Source organism: Bicyclus anynana, chromosome 14, assembly GCF_947172395.1.
Source record: "Bicyclus anynana chromosome 14, ilBicAnyn1.1, whole genome shotgun sequence".
NCBI lineage: Eukaryota > Metazoa > Arthropoda > Insecta > Lepidoptera > Nymphalidae > Bicyclus > Bicyclus anynana.
In genome coordinates, this window is record NC_069096.1 from 4,144,333 (window position 1) to 4,163,039 (window position 18,707).

The window sequence follows — 18,707 nt, forward strand, 5'->3', positions numbered from 1 at the left end:
CACCGTTTTCGGTTTCTATCGTACCAAAACGGTAAATCACTTGGCGGTTCATCTTTGCCGGTAGGGTGACTTGGACCAGAAAACCTCAACCGGTCCAGTCGGGGATCGAACCCAGGACCTCCGTCTTTTAAATCCACCGCGCATACCACGACGGAGGCACGGATGCCGTCAAAAATTTCTAACGCTCGTTTTTTTCTGACTATCTGATGTTCTCCTAGACAGGATTGGTTAAATATCCCACCAATTGGTTAAATAGCTTTTAGACTAATCAAGAACTGAACAAATGAAACTCAATGTGAGCTATTTAAGATTACAAATTACAATAGTTTACAGATTTCTTTCAAGAGGTTAGAACATTCTTATTACCTACGAATATTCTCCTATCAAAAGTATCACGTATTTAAAGATCTCAAACTTGATTGAGAAAAAAATAAACAACTCATCTGGTGACGCAAAAAATAAACAACATTTCACACGTGACGAATTCTTCATAGTAATTATTCCGATGACGCAACTCTCCACACGGAGATATAATAAGCTAAATAGAGCATCGCAAAATATCGGCCATGATTCAATCTTCATTGGGCTTTACCCAATGATAGTATAAACTAATTGATTTTACAGTTTTAATTACTTATAGGTTTATGATATTTACCACCAATTAATTAGACCTTACTACCTGAATGACCGAACTTGCTACATGAATGAGCATATTCAACACACAAGAATAACTCTTTTATAAAAGTTAAGTTAGTTATAAAGTTTTATAAAAGTAAATATATGTTTGCGTATGGAAGAACAGACAGCTTTTCTACAGTCGTACGCAAACGAATTACATCGCTGTTGAGCAGGGTAAGGGGGAGCACCAACACCTTCCTGAAGGTGGTTGTTGACAATTTCAACTGCCCCATATTGAGGCACTGGGTACACACTCATATATGTGTACCCGGTGCATCAGTAAGGCGAGGCAGATATTTAAATTAATTTTAGCTTTCATATTAGTATTAGTATTTTGTATTTCGCACTAACATAGATAATAAGCTACTATACTGTGCTACTACTAACACTATATGGGTCAATGGCCTGAAATAAACAGATTTTATTTTTTTATTTTTTTAAAAGGTATTAGAGATACTTAAGAAACATAAATCTATCTGACACAGGTTTGTAAAGTAGCCTATGTTCTGTTGCGAGTTACAATCATCTGTATTCCAAAATTTCGAGCCCCGCATGCGAAAGCCACTTGGCATATACGAAAATGCTTTTTATACATATTTTTATATAGAAAAATCGATGATTCAAATGTGTGCGCTTTATAAAATTCATTCAAAAAATTTAGCAAAATAATGACGTAGCGAAACTTATTTAATGATAAATATCACGAAGTAAATTAGTGAAGTGTGGAGTTCCAGTTGCTACTATGTCGTCGATCTGCTGCATCCATACCACTGTCAGAAACTGCAAGCGCTTATATGAGGCCTGTCCTTAATTAATCAAGAAAATCACTGGACAACAGAGGTCGTCGCTCTCGTCATATATATATAGTCTAGTACTATCATCATCATTTTAACTTTTCATTGAATAAAAAAAAAATCTTCTCATTTTACGTAAAGGCGTGTGTTACATGACTAGTAGAATTATTTGAATTACTTTTTATGAAAGCACAAAAATTGTTGTCTTCAAATCCTGAACAGTCAGCCGCGAGTGGCGAAAGCCCTCGTATGCCACTGATTCTCATGCGGTGCAACTGCTATGTTTTCATCTTCATTTAAATTAGATACAATTTTGATACTTTATGCGTGATAGCCTAGTGGATATGACCGCTGCCACCGATTCTGGATGGTGTGGGAATCCGGTCCGGGGCATGCACCTCCGGAACCCATTCAGTTGTGTTGTGTGAATTAAAAAAATTAAATACCAAGTGTCTCAAACGGTGAAGGAAAACATCGTGAGGAAACCTGCATACCAGAGAATTTTTTTAATACTGCGTTTGTGAAGTCTGCCAATCCGCATTGCGCCAGCGCGGTGGACTATTTGTTTAACCCCTCTCATTCTGAGAGGATACTCGAGCTCAGCAGTGAGCCGAATATGTGTCGATAACGACATTATGCGACGAAAGAACTAAGCGAGTCGGCAGCGGTACATCGGCACTCACACTCAGTACTCACACGATCAAGTCTTCGTGACTTGACTGAGTGTGAGTGTGAGTGTCGACTGCCGATCCACAAATGAGGACAAACACAATCAGTCGACTTTTGGCAATTGGCATAGCAACTAGCGAATTTTTCCTCAAGTTTACAAGATAAATAAAATTCTTTCTATGTGGTGATAACGGACTGTTAGTAGCAGTTTACTCCAACCAAATTGTGATTTTGCTGACGATCAAATGAACCAAAAGGTAAAAATTGTTATTATATTCAAAAACAAATGATATGTCAACCAAATAGATTATACCGAGGCGTGTCGAGACTCGAGGTCATTGTATACACATATGATAATAGTAAATACATCGTCCCAGCCCGCACGATTCGATAGATATTCGTTTATTTTTACACGATTTTATTTAGGTAGAGCGTAATTCTAAGAAGTATGAATGGTTGACTGTTTATAGCACTTGCCCCACGATTTTATTATTATTTGGTCCGATCAATACCCTAAATTGATAAGTAGAGTGATGTGATGACAAGTACCTAAGACCAACCACATTATTATTATTATTATTTTTTAATTTTACAAGTTAGCTTTGCTTTTGCTTTTGCATTTGCTTTTATTACAATATAATCCATACTTACTAAACTAATATTATAAAGAGGAATGGTTTGTTTGTTTACATTGAATAGGCTCCGAAACTACTGAATCGATTTGAAAAATTCTCTCACTGTTGGGAAGCTACACTATCCTCAGGTTTTATAGGCTATATTTTATCCTCGTACTCCTACAGGAATGGGAAATAATCCGGTGAAACCGCGTAGCGTCTGCTATGTTTAGATGATTATCTATATCTATACTTATAATAAAACTGGTCGAATTCTATACATTAATTCGCAATTTGAGATTTTACTTATACCATTTGTAACAACAAACGTTAGCGTGGCATAACGGACGACAGCGCCATCTAGAATCTATACTTATAATACGAATTCTGTACATTTTGTACATTCTATACATTGAAGATATTTAAATTTTTTTTGTTGGGGGCATTATATAATCGATACTGAAGCTAAAAATATTTTTTTTTGGATTCTTTGTCTGTCTGTCTGTCCGTGTCAATTTGTTATTCGGGCATCACGCTGAAACTACTGAATGAATTCAAATGAAACTTGGCACGGCTTAAGACCATAATACGGAGCAGGTTCTTAAAATACTTTTTATTGCGAAAATAAAATGAGAAGGGGGTGAAATAGGGGTTGAAACTTTGTATGGAAAATCCTTCATTTTTAGAGTTACAGTTTTGAATATTTAAAAAAATACAAAATATAATGTAATTCAAAAATTTTTAAAATTCAACCCCTAAAGCGGTGAAATGGGGTTTGAAAGTTTACATTAATTTGCACGCGGACGGAGTCGCAGGCGTCCGCTAGTTTACAATATAACACTGCTTAAACCAGCTGAGAACAGCTGAAAATCAGCGCCGAGTATTGCTTTTTTAAGTGCACTACACAGTTACCATTCTCTTTGGTGTCACCGTCAGTCAGACACTGTATATACTTATTTTTTTAATTGGTATAATTGGTATGGTTGGTGATAAATGGATACTTTTACTTATCAACCCATATTCGGCTCACTGCTGAGCTCGAGTCTCCTCTCAGAATGAGAGGGGTTAGGCCTTAGTTCACCACGCTGGCCTAATGCGGATTGGCAGACTTCACACACGCAGAGAATTTAAGAAAATTCTCTGGTATATGCAGGTTTCCTCACGATGTTTTTCCACGTGATATTTAATTTTTTTAAATGCACTCAACTGAAAAGTTGGAGGTGCATGCCCCGAGCCGGATTCGAACCCACACCCTCCGGAATCGGAGGCAGAGGTTATATCCACTAGGATATCACGGCACTTACTAAATTGATACTTAAGTTTCAATTTAATTTCAGATAACGGTCGGTAAACCGGTAAAATATTGTGTGAAAGGATTTCCAAATCGCCCTTACCCTTGCCCTTAAGTTCTTGATGGGAAGAATCACCGCATCGGATGACTTACGTCGCATACCGCGAAGAAGATTCTGCGCTGACAATGAGTCGCGTCAAAAACAATGAAAAACCGGAAGAAGGTTGGATAACTTCTGAAGCACGAGTTGAATATGTAACTGGTAATCCTACTTCCTACTAATATTATAAACGCGAAAGTTTGTATGGATGTTTGGATGTTTGGATGTTTGTTACTCTTTAACGCCGCCACTACCTACACTACTAAAGCGATTTCGCTAAAATTTGGAATGGAAAAATGGATTTTACTCTAGATTAACACATAGGCTACTTTTTATCCCGAAAAAAATCCATGGTTTCCCGAGATTTGCGAAAACTGATGATTTTGATGATATGAATGTTTGTTACTCTTTCACGCCTCAACTACTGGACCGAATTGGATGTTAATCTGTTGGTATTAAGATATATTATAGCCTGGATTAACATATAAATTACTTTTTATCCCGGAAAAATCCATGGTTCCCGAGGAATTTGTGAAAAACTAAATTCCACGCGGACGAAGTCTGCTAGCGTCCGCTAGTTAATAATATATTGATTGTAACATTAAAATCTTATTTTTATTGAGAAAAAGTTACGTTAACTTTTTATCAGACAAAATACCCTGAAAATATGGTTTTCCTTTTTTTAATTTTCGTGAATATGTTTTGAAATTTATAAAATTATATATATTATTTATTGATTCTAGTCTTCAAATAGAAAAAATAATGTTTTTTTGTAGAAGGCTATGAAGATACAAATATGGATGCTGCACTGGAGGAAACAAGGACAAATCAGTCCGAAGCTGATGATGATTATGATGATGATAACCACGACGTTATCAATGATCAGAATAAAAGTGAGTAATTACTTTGAAAGTAATTTAATTATTTGATTACAAAGTACCTATTTAGTGCTTAAGATAAATTAACATTTATTTTCTCATCATTGTTGATAGTATAATTATTAAATGAATTAAACTACAAAGAAAATCCTTTTCATAAATATACAGGGTGCTCGGGAGTATTTCCTATAACTCTAGAGTCAGCCATTGACGGTCAATTATTCTCACGTTTCTACAGCGCAAACGGCAGCGAAGACGTTTCATAAGTCGAGCCGTCATGCACGCAGCGACCAATACACGATCAGTTATAGTCGTGGGTGCTGCAGAAACGTGAGAATAATTGATCGTCAACGGTGTGCATAGGCATTCTTTAAGGAAAATTAATTAAATAGGTATGCCCAAGAAACGTGTTCCAAATTGAATATTTTCGGAGTAAATAATATATCTTTTGTAAATAGACAAGACGGCCTTCGTGACGCAGTGGTATACGCGTTGGATTTACAAGACAGAGGTCCTGGGTTCGATCCCTGGCTGGGCCGATTGAGGTTTTCTTAATTGGTCTGGCTGGTGGGAGGCTTTCGGTTGTGGCTAGTTCCCAACCTACCGACAAAGACGTACCGCCAAGCGATTTAGCGTTCCGATACGATGTCGTGTAGAAACCGAAAAAGGTGCAGTATTTTCATCCTCCCCCTAACAACTTAGCCCACTTCTATCTTAGATTGCATCATCACTTACCATCAGGTGAGTGAGAGGTGTATTCAAGGGGTAACTTGCAAAGAAAAAAAAGATCTTAAAATGTGTCCCTTATATACGCATCCTTATAATAATGACGTAACGAAACTTATTTAATGATAAATATTACAAAGAGAATTAGTGAAGTGTGGAGTTCCAGTTGCAACTAACTGGTTTCTGTTGCATCCATACCACTATCAGAAAGTGCAAGGGCTTACATGAGGCCTGTCCTGAATTAATCACTGGATCACATAGGTCGTCGCTCTCGTCATAAATATAGTCTAGTACCTACTGTCAAAATCATCTTGAACTTTTCATTGAATAAAAAAAATTCTTTTCATTTTACCTAAAGGCGTGTGTTACATGACTAGTTGGAATTATTTCAATTACTTACTATTAAAACATAAAAATATTTTTAGGTAGTAGAAATAAAAATGTTATGTAGTTCGGCTACTATAAGTGGATTCGTCAACACCTTGAAGTTATGGGAAATATTCCTGAGCACCCTGTTGAATATTGAAGTTATGAAGAAAATATTTATTAATTAGTTTTAGTAAAGTTGAAAACGACTTTTTTTGTTTAAGGCTATGAAGATGCAGATATGGGGGCTCAATCTGATACTTATGATGATTATGATGACGATGATGGTGATCATGAAAAGCACGCAATTATCAATTTTCAGATTAAAAGTGAGCATTTAAACTTGACAGTTATTTAAATATGATTACATAGTATTTACCTATTTAGTGTAATGATGATTGAACCTTACGTTAATTATTCAATTAATTACGAATATGAACTGCTGCTGATTTATTATATCACTAGCTGACGCCCTGCGGTTTTACTCGCGTGGTTCCCATTCTCGTAGGAATACGGGGGTATATATAAAATGTTTAGCCTTCCTCGATAAATAGACTATCTAACACTAAAAGAATTTTTCAAATTCGGACCAGTAGTTTCTGAGATTAGCGCGTTCAATCAAACAAACAAACTATTCAGCTTTATAATATTAGTATAGATATCTGCTATGACAGTCTAGCAACTGAATATTTTATTTATGTAAAGTTAATCGTACTTTACATAAATTAAATGTAAAATATTTAAAATAATTATTATTTTTCAACACAGTGCTACAGAATATAATACTTTGCTTACATTTTTTGATAGTTTTTGTTACATTAGATTTTTTCTACAACACAATGGTAATTTTATTTGTAGATTTAATCGAAGATGCTGACTATGTAGGAATGATAAATCGAAATAATGGTTGCAGAAGAAATGAATATTTTAAAATGAGTTATCCAAATAATCCACAAGCAAGTAAAAGAAAATCATTTTCAATACTTAATAATCCTTTATCAAATAGTACTCGAGAAATGGCACCTACATCGCAAACCTTAGCTAACTTAACAAATCGACGAGCTCAGTTATCTCAAATGACCCAGACACATGATCAACAGACACATGGACTAGAAGTAGTGGATAGACCTACTGAAGTGAATCGCCTTAATCGAAGAAATCACCCCTCAAACTTCGCCAAGACTACTCCATCAGCTCCACTAAAGCGCTCAAACTCGATCAGCCTTTCGGATCTCTTATCTAAACACCTGCAGAAAAAGCAATGTCCACCAGCTTACGAAGAATACTTACCGCAAATATTAGGCTCAGACAGATCAAGTATAACATCTCCTACAGTATTGAGTCATGAAAAACTACACCAGAGTATTGAAAACAACACAGTATCTTCTGTGCAAAATTTATCTGTTTCAGCAAACCAGCCTGATCACATATATAAACAGTTACCTGGGAAGCAATCCCTGCCATCTTACAGAGTTCTTGTCGAACAAAACTCTCCGGCAAATAGAACTATTATTACCAACGCCAGTGGTGTGGAGAATAATGATCAAAGAATAGAATCTAAATGTATATCAACCAAGAAATCATGTGCCCAGCAGAATTTTGTAAGCAATACAAACCGACTCCATCAGATGTGTAAACATACTGAACAGCTATTTCCACCACTTTTTAAAGACTTGGAACAAAATCCTCATGCAGGTAACTTAATTGTACAAAGAACTACTGGGGCTAAACCATTATATCTAGCAAATATATCTCGAAATAATACGAATAGCACTTCACCTTCTGCGCAACATTTACCGAGCATAGAAAGTGACTTTGGTCAATTATCCCGAGCTCCTTATCAATTCCAGACTCGAGCAGGTCTCCAAAACGATATTACACATATACATCAGTGTCTTGCAGGTGAATCTACTGCAGCAAATATTCCTAACCAGAGACCTGGCCTTCAAGATGACAAACATAATACATCGTCTGCGGTACCAAATCTTCCAATGAACAAACTGATGGAGAACACTGAAAATGCATGTGAAAACCAACCTCTGCCGGTTCTAAAAGGCTATTTACTTCAAGACCCACGTACCAAATTACTGTTTCTCGTAAAAGATATAGAAATGAATACTAAAGAAAATTCACCGGGTCATAGTGTCACCGTGAATAAGTCACCAACTCCGTATAATGTTCCAGATACAACAGACCAATCAAATCAATCTTTTGAAGACTTTGTTCCCGACTGTTTTGACTTTGAGCTTCCGACACATCCTCCTTGCTCATGCGTATGTTCACATGGAAGAAGATTTTCATCATTTACTCCAAGGCACGCGACCAAAAATCCACTTAACTCCGAATCGACTGTAAGAAATCATGGCAGGCAAAGTACTTATTATGAAACGCTTACAGAGACTAGATCCCCTAACACGATAAACTTAGCAAATTATCAACAGTCTTGTTCGCAAGCAGATCTTATTTCTGTACACCAGAATAGTTGCTCTCAAAATAGAACAGAAATCAAACCAATAGCTAAAAGCTCTCCAGTCATAACAAACCAATCATTAAAACCATTAATAATACGAGAAGAACAATATCCACCAATAAATGTAAACTCTTCAGATAAAGTTACGTTTACTGAAACATTGCCTGTTAATAAGTTAACTAGCGTGAACTCTGTTGCAGAAAGTAGTTGTCTTGAAACTGCTGAGTCGACAGCTAATCTGGATTCATCAAATGTTATCAATGAGCTCGAAGATACGAACGCAGAACCAAAGCAAACCTTATTAAATGATTTAAAATTTCTTTTCTCAGAAATGCATTCAAAATTTTCTAACACGCTTAAATCATTTCAAAATGCAATTCTTACTAAACGACACAAATTGAGAAACAAGCGGCTTGTCTCCTCTTCTTGTAAAAAAATGGCACAACCTCAAAATACAGTGAAAAGCAAAAATGTGATGAAATGTGATACTAGTCTTAATCATGGCGATAAAAAAAATACATCGTTTGTTTTACCACCGGAATATAATCCAGAAAACTCAAGATGGACTTTGAAATATCAAAATTCATCGGCGGGAGTTGTTGAAATTATGCCTCATAGCTCTGTGTACGTTGATGAAAAAAAATTTATTATTTGTAAACTTAAGGCGAAAGATTGTAAATCATTAGCAAGAATGTTATTAATTGAAATTTTCTCAGATAATGCATTGCGTGTATGTTCGTTAACTGGAGCAAGATCCAATGCTCACAAACCACCACAAGTGCGACCTGGGCTAGATAAACATGCCAGAATGGTACTGTTAGAATTCGTTTGTGAGTACGGACAGCAAAAAGGTTGGGCGAAATGCAATGCAGAATCCATTCTAAATAGTGTACGCAGTAAAGTTCAGGATATAAGAAAAAAGCAAAACGAAGTTTCATAAACTACAAAGTATTTTTATTTTATTGGTTCCTTGACAATCCATCAGTTCCCAAAAAAGAATTTGAAGTAAACATTTTGTTCGATTGTTATCATTATCAGCATATTCTCCTTGAAAAGAAATAGGACTGTTTTCTTATTGCTTATGGACTGAACTTTTAGTTATAGGTTTTACGCAGTCGGTTTTTTTTAATTTACTCTTTAGTTACTATTACAATAAAATGGTGAATTTTGCATTTATTTGTTATGTTTGTTATATGCTTATTATCGTTTAAAATTTCAACACATTTCTTATTAGGTTTTCAGGATTCCTTTGGTTAAAAAAAGGATTCATCTGTTTGTCGTCCATCTGTTTGTTTGTCAGCTGTCTGTCGGTCGTCCTGAGTCTGATTTTAAGTTCAACTCGATACTTCCATGCGTTTGTAGAAGGGTTTGACAGAAAGAAAGACAGTCAGACAGACAGATGGACGGACATCACATGACGGATAGATGGACATAGAAGTATCAAATTGAAGTTTAAATCAAGCAAAAGTCCTTATAGATGTAAAATCAAACTCCTTAATAGTTAATGTAAAAAAGGTACGGCTGTTTATGCGGCAAAAAACATATTTTTAAGGAAATCAAAATACTCGTGTATATCTTGGAAAATATCACACCGTCAAATGTCATACGTCATCGTCAAATACTTAACAAGCTTAAAGTTAAAACTTATCTCTACCATCTGCCACTTATCCTAATAACTATACAAATCATGCCCACGTGGAATGGTGGCAAGAATACTGCATTTCCGCGCTGGACAACCAGGCTGATCCTTTGCGCAAAAAATGCCAGCCCTTCTGCCACCAGTCGAGGCAACTAGCCGCGATGAAATGATTCGGGGAAATTTATGGCACTGCGACTCCATGGCCCAAAGGTCTCCACGGATGTAACTCTCAGTCAGAGAGGCATACTTGTGCCACTTAGCGGTTTCAGCTTTTTCTGCTGCAGCCACAGAAAACATACTATATGCTGCGGCTCACGGTCATTTTTAAATAATATTAAAACTTAAGTAAGTACGTAGTTTTATTTATTGACCTACTTAAATTAGCTATTATGTTAACTACATTTTGACGTTCTCTGTGGCGCAGTGGTATGTGCGGAGGATTTACAAGATGGAGATCCTGGGATCGATGTTGTGTAAAAACCGAAAGGGGTGCGTGGTGGTGTGGAAAGTTAGCCAGCTTCCATCTTAGATTGTAACATCACTTACCATCAGGTCAGATTGTAGGCAAGGGTTTACTTGTAAAGAATTAAAAAATATTATATATTATTATTATAAAAAATAAAAACATTATAATTAATTGTATTTTATTTCACATTTACATTACATTACGGCACATGTGCGTAATGAGATATATTACGAATTATTAAAATTGGTCAAATAAGAGATACTTTACGAGCTAATGGGTTATAAAATACATTACTTACTGCAGTGAAGTCCGCACCAAAGAACGCCTGCTGCATCCCCACGAAGATGTTGATGATGACCAGCATGAGCTGGTTAGGCTCGATCAACAGCTGCAGCGTCACCACCAGTAGCGCCAGGCCTGATAACCCTGAGCCGGTATCTTTGCGACCTGCCTGGTATCTAATAAAGATAACCATATTGAATTCAAATAATTTTTGAGAACCCATAAATCTGTATACAACTATTATAATTTTTATTGAACTAAAATATTGGAATCCAAAATCTTAAATCACTTAGCACAGAAAATCATGTCAATTGGTGCCAATTTTGTCAAAACCGCTTCATTGGTTGTTGAGATATCAATTGTTAAAAATGTGCTTTTTTTAATGATTCCAGAATCTTTTGTCATACAATATGTAGAACTTCAAAAACTGCGTCATCACTGCAAAAAGGTGCGAAATGCATATACAAATCGTTCGATTTGTACCAGAGATATCAAATTTCCGAAAGTTATTTTTCAGTTTAACTAGCATATTGTGTACATACTATTTGATTTTAACCATTTCGGACTGTCAGATTTAGATTAATCTCAAAATCAAGTTTGGAACGTTTTTGAGCTTAGAGAGCATGCGAAACGTCGCGCGTATTTTAAATGCTTATAAGTGGGTATCTTATATTCTATCTTGTCAACCCATATTCGGCTCACTGCGGAGGTCGAGTGTCCACTCAGAATGAGAGCCACCAAGATGGCTCAATGCGGATTGGCAGACTTCACAGACGCAGAGAATCAAGAAAATTCTCAGGTATACAGGTTTCCTCACGATGTTTTTTTTCCTTCACCGTTTGATACACGTGATATTTAATTTCTGAAAATGCACATTACTGAAACATTTGGAGGTGCATGCCCCAAAGAGAATTCGAACCTACACCCTCCAGAATCAGAGGCATATCCACTGGGCTATCACGGCTCTCATTGATTTATTTTAATGTTTGATAACTTCTTAACCCATAGCCTGGGCAGGAGGCCTGTCCAGCCAGAGGTCCGTGAGATTTTGCCAGTCCTACCACTCTGTATTCTGTTACTTCGAGATGAATGAAGGTCATCATCTCTTTAGCTCATTACCTTTTCATTGAGTCCACGCCTACAGCAACAATTAGAGCAGCACCGGCCATGCATGCTAAGTAAATACCTGCAATTGACGTAAATTATACAATATTTAGGGAAAATTGAAGGTCGTATTTAAAAGAGCACTTATAAGTATGGACTTTGCTCAACAAATTCACTTTAGCTGCTTAGGTTCGTGTGAAGTGTGTCAATTTTAATAGTCAGTGTGCGAACTGCAGTACCCTTTGTTTACTTATGATGCATTATCTACAGCAATAAAATGCTTTTTTAATAACTAAGTGTCGTAGTGACAACACTCTAAATTATTAAAAAGTGAGTATGAGTGTCGCCTGACATAGGCCTCCTGCAACTGCTTCCACTGCACCCTGTCGGCTGCAACTATGATCCAGCAAGGCCCATGAGTCAGGCGGATATCATCTTATATCTATTACAAAGTAAAGTAACACCCAAGCGATGGGAGCAGATCACGCGGACGTCCAACAAGATGGGTGATGTTACTTTACATTGTAATGGTAAAGAAAATATAAATAAATATCTCAGAATACAGTAAATACTGAAATTATAAAGAGGAAAGATTTCATTATTTGTTTGAATTGAATAGGCTCTGGAACTACTGATCCGATTTGAATAATTCTTTCAAAGTTGCGAAGCTACACTATCCCCGAATGCTGTAGGCTATATTTTATCCCCATATTCCTACGGGAAGAGGTTCCGGTTCCGGAACCGGTGTCTCCTAGTAAATAATAACATACCAGCAATCATTTGGATCTTCTCCGGTGGTTGTGGCTGCAAGGCTTCTGCTGCATCAGCACTGGGCAGAAAATTGGCACCGCAAAGTTTAGGGATCATGGTGGCGTTCACCGCAGTCACTGCGGCTAAGTTGTCGCCTGATGAAATTACTGAAACAATTAAGTCAAACATTATACAAATATTGTTATATGCATACCAGTAGATACATGTCATCATTATCAACCCATATACGGCTCGAGTCTCCTTTTAGAATGAGAGTGGTTAGGCCAATAGTCCACCACGTTGTCTAAATGCGGATTGGCAGACTTCACACATACAGAAAAATCTCTGGTAAGCAGGTTTCCTCACGATGCAGGTTTCCTCACGATTTTTTCTGCACCGTTTGAGACACGTTTCTTAAAATGCACACAACTGAAAAGTTGGGTGAACATCAACATGAAACATCGTATTATGTTCTACTTACTGATCACTTTGAAGGCGGTACTAAACCGGTGTCGTATTAATTTAAGCTGTTTCAAGAGCTACATGAAAGAACACAATCTGAAAACCTCTATCCATAAGGCAATCAGAAAAAAGGCTTTTTTTGCAAAAAAAGAAAGCAGCCGCACTACTCTGCAACCAGGTTTTCGTGGTAAAGGAGAGTCAAAGACAAATTTTCAGCCTCAAATGTCGATCAACTCGGACCATTGTCCTCTTCGATAGTTAAAGAAGTGTATGCCTCAATATTACCTAGTGAAGAAATAAGATTTCCCCAAACTTGATTGAGTTGGAAGATCATGAAGAATAATCCAAGAAAACGCACAAGCAAAGCCTCCGCAGAAATACCGGATATTTTACTGTGCGCCTCGGATACCTGAAAAAGAAAAGATTTCATCTAAAATTTCCACATTATTGGTATTGTTTTTAATTACATCAGTAAATTGTAGGTAGGAACCTACTTGTAAGTAACGTTATCTGTAACCACAGAACAGAGATCGCTAAAAGCTAACGCTTTTAGCAATAGAAGTAGCATAGGGGCGTGGCCCGCTTACACCCGGGTGTGCGGAGCTTCGCAAGCCTATCCGCGCATGTACTAGCAGTCTTGTTTCGTTGACTGACACGTTACGTCCTGCGGTTGTCAAATTCGGTAAATGAAAATAATTAAAAACGATTAGAAAAATGCTGTATTGTTCCGTTTTGGAATACAAAAATGATAGCCGCCACAAACATGTATCAAATTATGGTGTTTCGTACCATCGTTAAGACGTATTTTATTATATTTTCATTAAAATATGAAAAAATAATTTTACTCAAAGTCACAAACTAAAATAAACTTTACGGGAATAGTACTAAAGTTTACTTTATTTTAATACAAGTTCGATTTTCTCGATGATTCTGTTGACACCAGTGGGCATACATTTGCTACGTCAACAACAACAACAAAACTATCATAAATCAAAAATATACAAAAATGATTTTATTGCAATAATTGTTCTATTCCTAATTAAATGTATTAATTATTAATATTGTTAATCCTCGTTATTTTATATTTATATAATAATAAATAAATATACGATTATTTTATTGATTTCAAAGCCAAAGGTTTCAATTGAAAAGCAGCATATTTTATGCTTTTAATATCTCCTCTAGCATTCAGTTTATCAGAAAACTGCAAAACATTTTAAAAATATGATTCCAATGTATATATTATATTATGCTTTATATAAAATAAGACGAAAAATAGACCAAAAAAATATTTTTATTTTTCTTGTTTTAGTTCTCCTGAAAAAAGTGTAATTTTGATTTATGTTAGTTTTGAATTTAAGCAGCTGCCATATGTCATTTGGCTATTCATTTAAGGATGTCGATAATAATATATCGATATTTTATATCTACTACTATTATAATGACACGATAATGATGAAATTTTCGAAAATTTTTTTTAGGAATCCGGAGAGGAAAAAAATTAATCGAGGCGACTAGGAAGCAAAATTTGTTTTATGCAAAACCGCATTGTAATTTGTTCCAAACATTTTACGCAGTCAGACACGTTAATGTAAAGTGGAAACAGAAGATATTTAGTAGTCACGGCAGTGCCAAACAAAAAGATTTTTTTTTTCTAAAAGTCGTATTCTTGTCTTTTAGGATACAAATAAAGTGACATACTTAAAGTGTTAGGAACGTCAAGTCTGAGTATTTGTAATTGACCTATTGACTACTAACGGGTTGGAAAATAATCTACTGGTAACATTCATCATGAAACTCATTATAGTTAAATAGGAAATAATTGAGTTATTTTCTGCAAAAACCGACGAATTTAAAAAAAATATACTATCGTGTTTTTTATATATTTAGGAACTATTTTTAATTTTGTGGAAAAGAGTGAATCTTTTCGTTGAAATATTTAGGAATTAAGTTTACGAAATACTTAGAGCAGCTGGTCACGTGTTTCTCAAAACTTAAACGAACGAATTTAGACATAATATGTGACATTGTGGTGTTTTTCTAATGATATCTAAAGTTGACAGATAGGCATAACAATACTTGCAGTTTGTATTGGCCTATTTCCTATTTGGTCTATTTTGTATTGGCAAATATTGTACAGTACATACTGAAAAAAATATAAAAAATCTTCTTCTGTAAATAAATATAGTTGGAAAAGAATAGTCTGAGAAAGATATGACGACACTGTACTATCTCGGGTTTTATTTTTTATTATTTGATTTTATATCACTTTCATTTGTAAGTCAAATTGTCCTGAGAAAATTGTGAAACATTGTTTAACATTGGTTTTTCCAAATGTATCACTCTGAAACTACTTAATAAAATCAAATGAAACTTAGCATAATTTAAGCAAATAGTACGAAGAAGGTTAGATTTAGATTCTTCATTTTGCGTATATAAAAATAGAAAGTGTGAAATAGGGTTAGCCCCTATTTGTTAAGGTTTCGTGGAAAGTACTTAATTTTTCAAGTTCGCAAGTTATGGATTTGTGTTTGACCTTCTTTGTTGTGTAAACTCGAATCGTGCAAAGTTTCAGTTGTATTAATGTTTTTTCAGAGTGGTACATTAAAAAAAAATGCTTGTTTTTTACTCTCTTGTGTATGTTTCTTCATATATTTTAAATTTTTGATTGACCTATGTTGTTCTTCTTAGTTTTATAAAATTCAATTTTTTTAAACAACAGACGTTCGTTTTATTTACTGCGAGTAACGATGACTATCGATGTTTAAGACTATCGTTATGTCACATCCCTAGACAATATTAATAAAACAAAGTTAGGATCATTTTGAATCTTATTTATAAGGTAATAAAGCTTATAAATAGAGACAACTAGTGACGAGTAGCGGTACTATAGATTTCATTCATGATTTTTCATTCAAGAATTTTCATTTGTTTTGAGACAACAGTAATAAATAAATTTCAACTCTAATATAAGGGTAACATATGTCTTTTTTCACTAAATATTAAACAGCCAATTAAGTGAAGAGTTTATCAGTGTGATTAGTATTATTACACTATAAATGTGTTTGTAAGGCCACGCCCTCGGGTACGCTGGGTTCAATACAAAGAATTGGCACTTTATAAATCTAGTTACTTCTTATATCTGTGCCTGTAACAAATATCTTAGAATAAATTAATATGATGAAGCAATATTACTTATATTGAAAACAGCATCAATAAAAGGTATACATCATCATTATCATAATCATATCAGCCGATGGACGTCCACTGCAGGACATAGGCCTTTTAGTAGGGACTTCCAAACATCAAGATACTGAGCCACCTGCATCCAGCGAATACCTGCGACTCGCTTGATGTCGTCAGTCCACCTGGTGGGCCAACACTGCGCTTACTAGTGCGAGGTCGCTATTCCAGCACTTTGAGACCCCAATGTCCATCGGCTTTTCAGCTATTATTCAGCTTCGCAACTCGCAAAAGTTATACGTCATCAACCCACATTCGGCTCACTGCTGAGCTCGAGTCTCAATGGCTCGGGTTTGGCCAATAGTCCACCACGCTGGCCCAATGCCGATTGGCAGACTTCACACACGTAGAGAATTAAGATAATTCTCTGGTATGCAGGTTTCCTCACGGTGTTTTCCTTCACCGATTGAGACACGTGATATTTAATTTCTTAAAATGCACACAACTGAAAAGTTGGAGGTGCATGCCCCGGACCGGATTCGAACACCCTCCGGAATCGGAGGCAGAGGTCATATCCACTGGGCTATCACGGCTCAAAAAAAAAAAAGTTATACACCTCAGACTAATTAGTATGGTTAACTCACCACAGACAGATATGTGCACTTGGCACACCACAGCGGTCCTCCACCCAGTCCCACGATCAGTCCAGCCGGGATGAGGGTGTAGAAGCGGGGGTACATTTGCGCAGCGATGTATGGCATGTATGTAATGAAAGAAAGAGATATCGCCCATTTCGTCCCCAGCCATCTGGAAATTCAAAATATATTTTTAATGAATGATCGTTGATTAAGTATCTGAATATTTTCATTAAATAAAGTCATTTGAACAATCCCTGAGTAGTTTTAACATCAATGCTAACACCATGGAATTCCAAATACCGCGGGTTTGACATCTGCATGCAATAGTAGAACAGTAAGCAAAAGTACTCAACTTGAAAGTAACTTATAACGCTTTGTGAAATTTAATACTACACAACCGTTTCTAATGTAAAAAAATAACCTAATTTGTTATTTTTTTAAAGAGTACTTGCTATATCTTTTATAATATGACCAATATTCCGATTCCCCTTCAACTAGTCAGGAAAGACTGTGCTAGGTGCGGGTACGACAATAGACCAACGGGCGGGGATCAAACCACCACCCCTCGGTGATGAGTCCGACCGCTCTTACCGTTGGGCTATCGAAGCTCTTTTCTTGAAAGATTTTCAAGGAGTTCCCCATATAATCGAGTAGAAGATAAAATATTATCTACGGGCGGAATGCGGGCTAAATTGTTAGGAGGAGGATGAAAATCTACACCCTTTTCGGTTTCTACACGACACGACGTCGTACCGGAACACTAAATCGCTTGTCACTAGGTCTTTGCCGGAAGGGTGGGAACTAGCCACGGACGAAGCCTCCCACCAGCCACCTGAACTAATTAAGAAAACCTCAATCAGCGCAACTGGGGATCGAACCCAGAATCTCCGTCTTGTAAATCCACCGCGCATGCCACTGAGTCACGGAGGCCTTCAAAATTTTCGATAAGAAAGAGAAATGACATTACTTTATTGACCTAAATTGACAATTGAAAAGCATTTATTATTTCGATTTTATTAGTTTTAACCTGTTGACCTCCTTCATGCTTATTTATTCATTCACCAAGGCTTTGCGATATATCTCATGACAGTTTTGCACCTAATAATTTATTGATTGTGTAATAACATGTGTGACATAATGCAATAATACCTAGATAAGTTCGTTCCAATGGAGCTTTCTGACATAGAATAAGCAAATTTAAATTAGATAATATCTAAAAGTGGGATTACCGTTGAAACCTCAATAACTCAAGGGTAAAAGGTCCCCGTCCACTAGACTCTTGCCCTATTGTTAGTTCTCAACCCTTAATCGGCTCACTGCTGAGCTCGACTCTCCTCTCACAATGATAGGGGTTAGGCCAATAGTTCACCACGCTGGCCCAATGCGGATTGGCAGACTTCACACACGCAGAGAATTAAGAAAAATATCTGGTATGTAGGTTTCCTCACGATGTTTTAATTCACCGTTCGAGACACGTGATATTTAATTTCTTGCCCTATACCCACTCCTAACATAGTCTTTTCCGAGACTTTTCCGAATAGTTCAAGGGAAATGGGAACATTAAGACATACATGGAACATGTTTAAAAGACAAGCCA

At 36.2% G+C, this 18,707-nt stretch overlaps 3 protein-coding genes across 7 annotated transcripts in view; 2 read left to right on the forward strand and 1 right to left on the reverse strand.

The window, feature by feature from the left end:
• LOC112048200 (AH receptor-interacting protein) overlaps window positions 1-18,707 on the forward strand; it is a 100,315-nt gene that overhangs the window by 22,509 nt on the left and 59,099 nt on the right. The gene's annotated exons all lie outside the window — the stretch shown is intronic.
• The window catches only part of LOC112048213 (UNC93-like protein), a 42,194-nt gene that overhangs the window by 5,032 nt on the left and 18,455 nt on the right, over window positions 1-18,707 (reverse strand). For all 4 annotated transcript variants that reach the window (XM_024085667.2, XM_052885450.1, XM_024085669.2 and 1 more), the window contains 5 exons: window positions 17,117-17,279; window positions 13,575-13,698; window positions 12,848-12,994; window positions 12,093-12,159; window positions 10,990-11,149 (listed from right to left, as the gene is read on the reverse strand). In XM_024085667.2, the coding sequence (XP_023941435.2) occupies window positions 10,990-11,149; window positions 12,093-12,159; window positions 12,848-12,994; window positions 13,575-13,698; window positions 17,117-17,279 (661 nt within the window). The remainder of the gene's footprint in view (window positions 1-10,989; window positions 11,150-12,092; window positions 12,160-12,847; window positions 12,995-13,574; window positions 13,699-17,116; window positions 17,280-18,707) is intronic.
• LOC112048212 (calsequestrin-1) lies at window positions 2,241-9,758 on the forward strand. 2 transcript variants are annotated; one of them, XM_052885446.1, is made up of 5 exons: window positions 2,241-2,398; window positions 4,093-4,308; window positions 4,923-5,039; window positions 6,341-6,445; window positions 6,975-9,758. In XM_052885446.1, exons 2-5 carry the CDS (start codon window positions 4,191-4,193, stop codon window positions 9,524-9,526), a joined length of 2,892 nt encoding a protein of 963 aa, XP_052741406.1. In that variant the 5' UTR covers window positions 2,241-2,398; window positions 4,093-4,190; the 3' UTR covers window positions 9,527-9,758. The 2 variants fall into 2 exon arrangements, with proteins under 2 accessions (XP_052741406.1, XP_052741407.1); XM_052885447.1 differs by lacking the exon at window positions 6,975-9,758 and having other exon boundaries at window positions 6,341-6,866.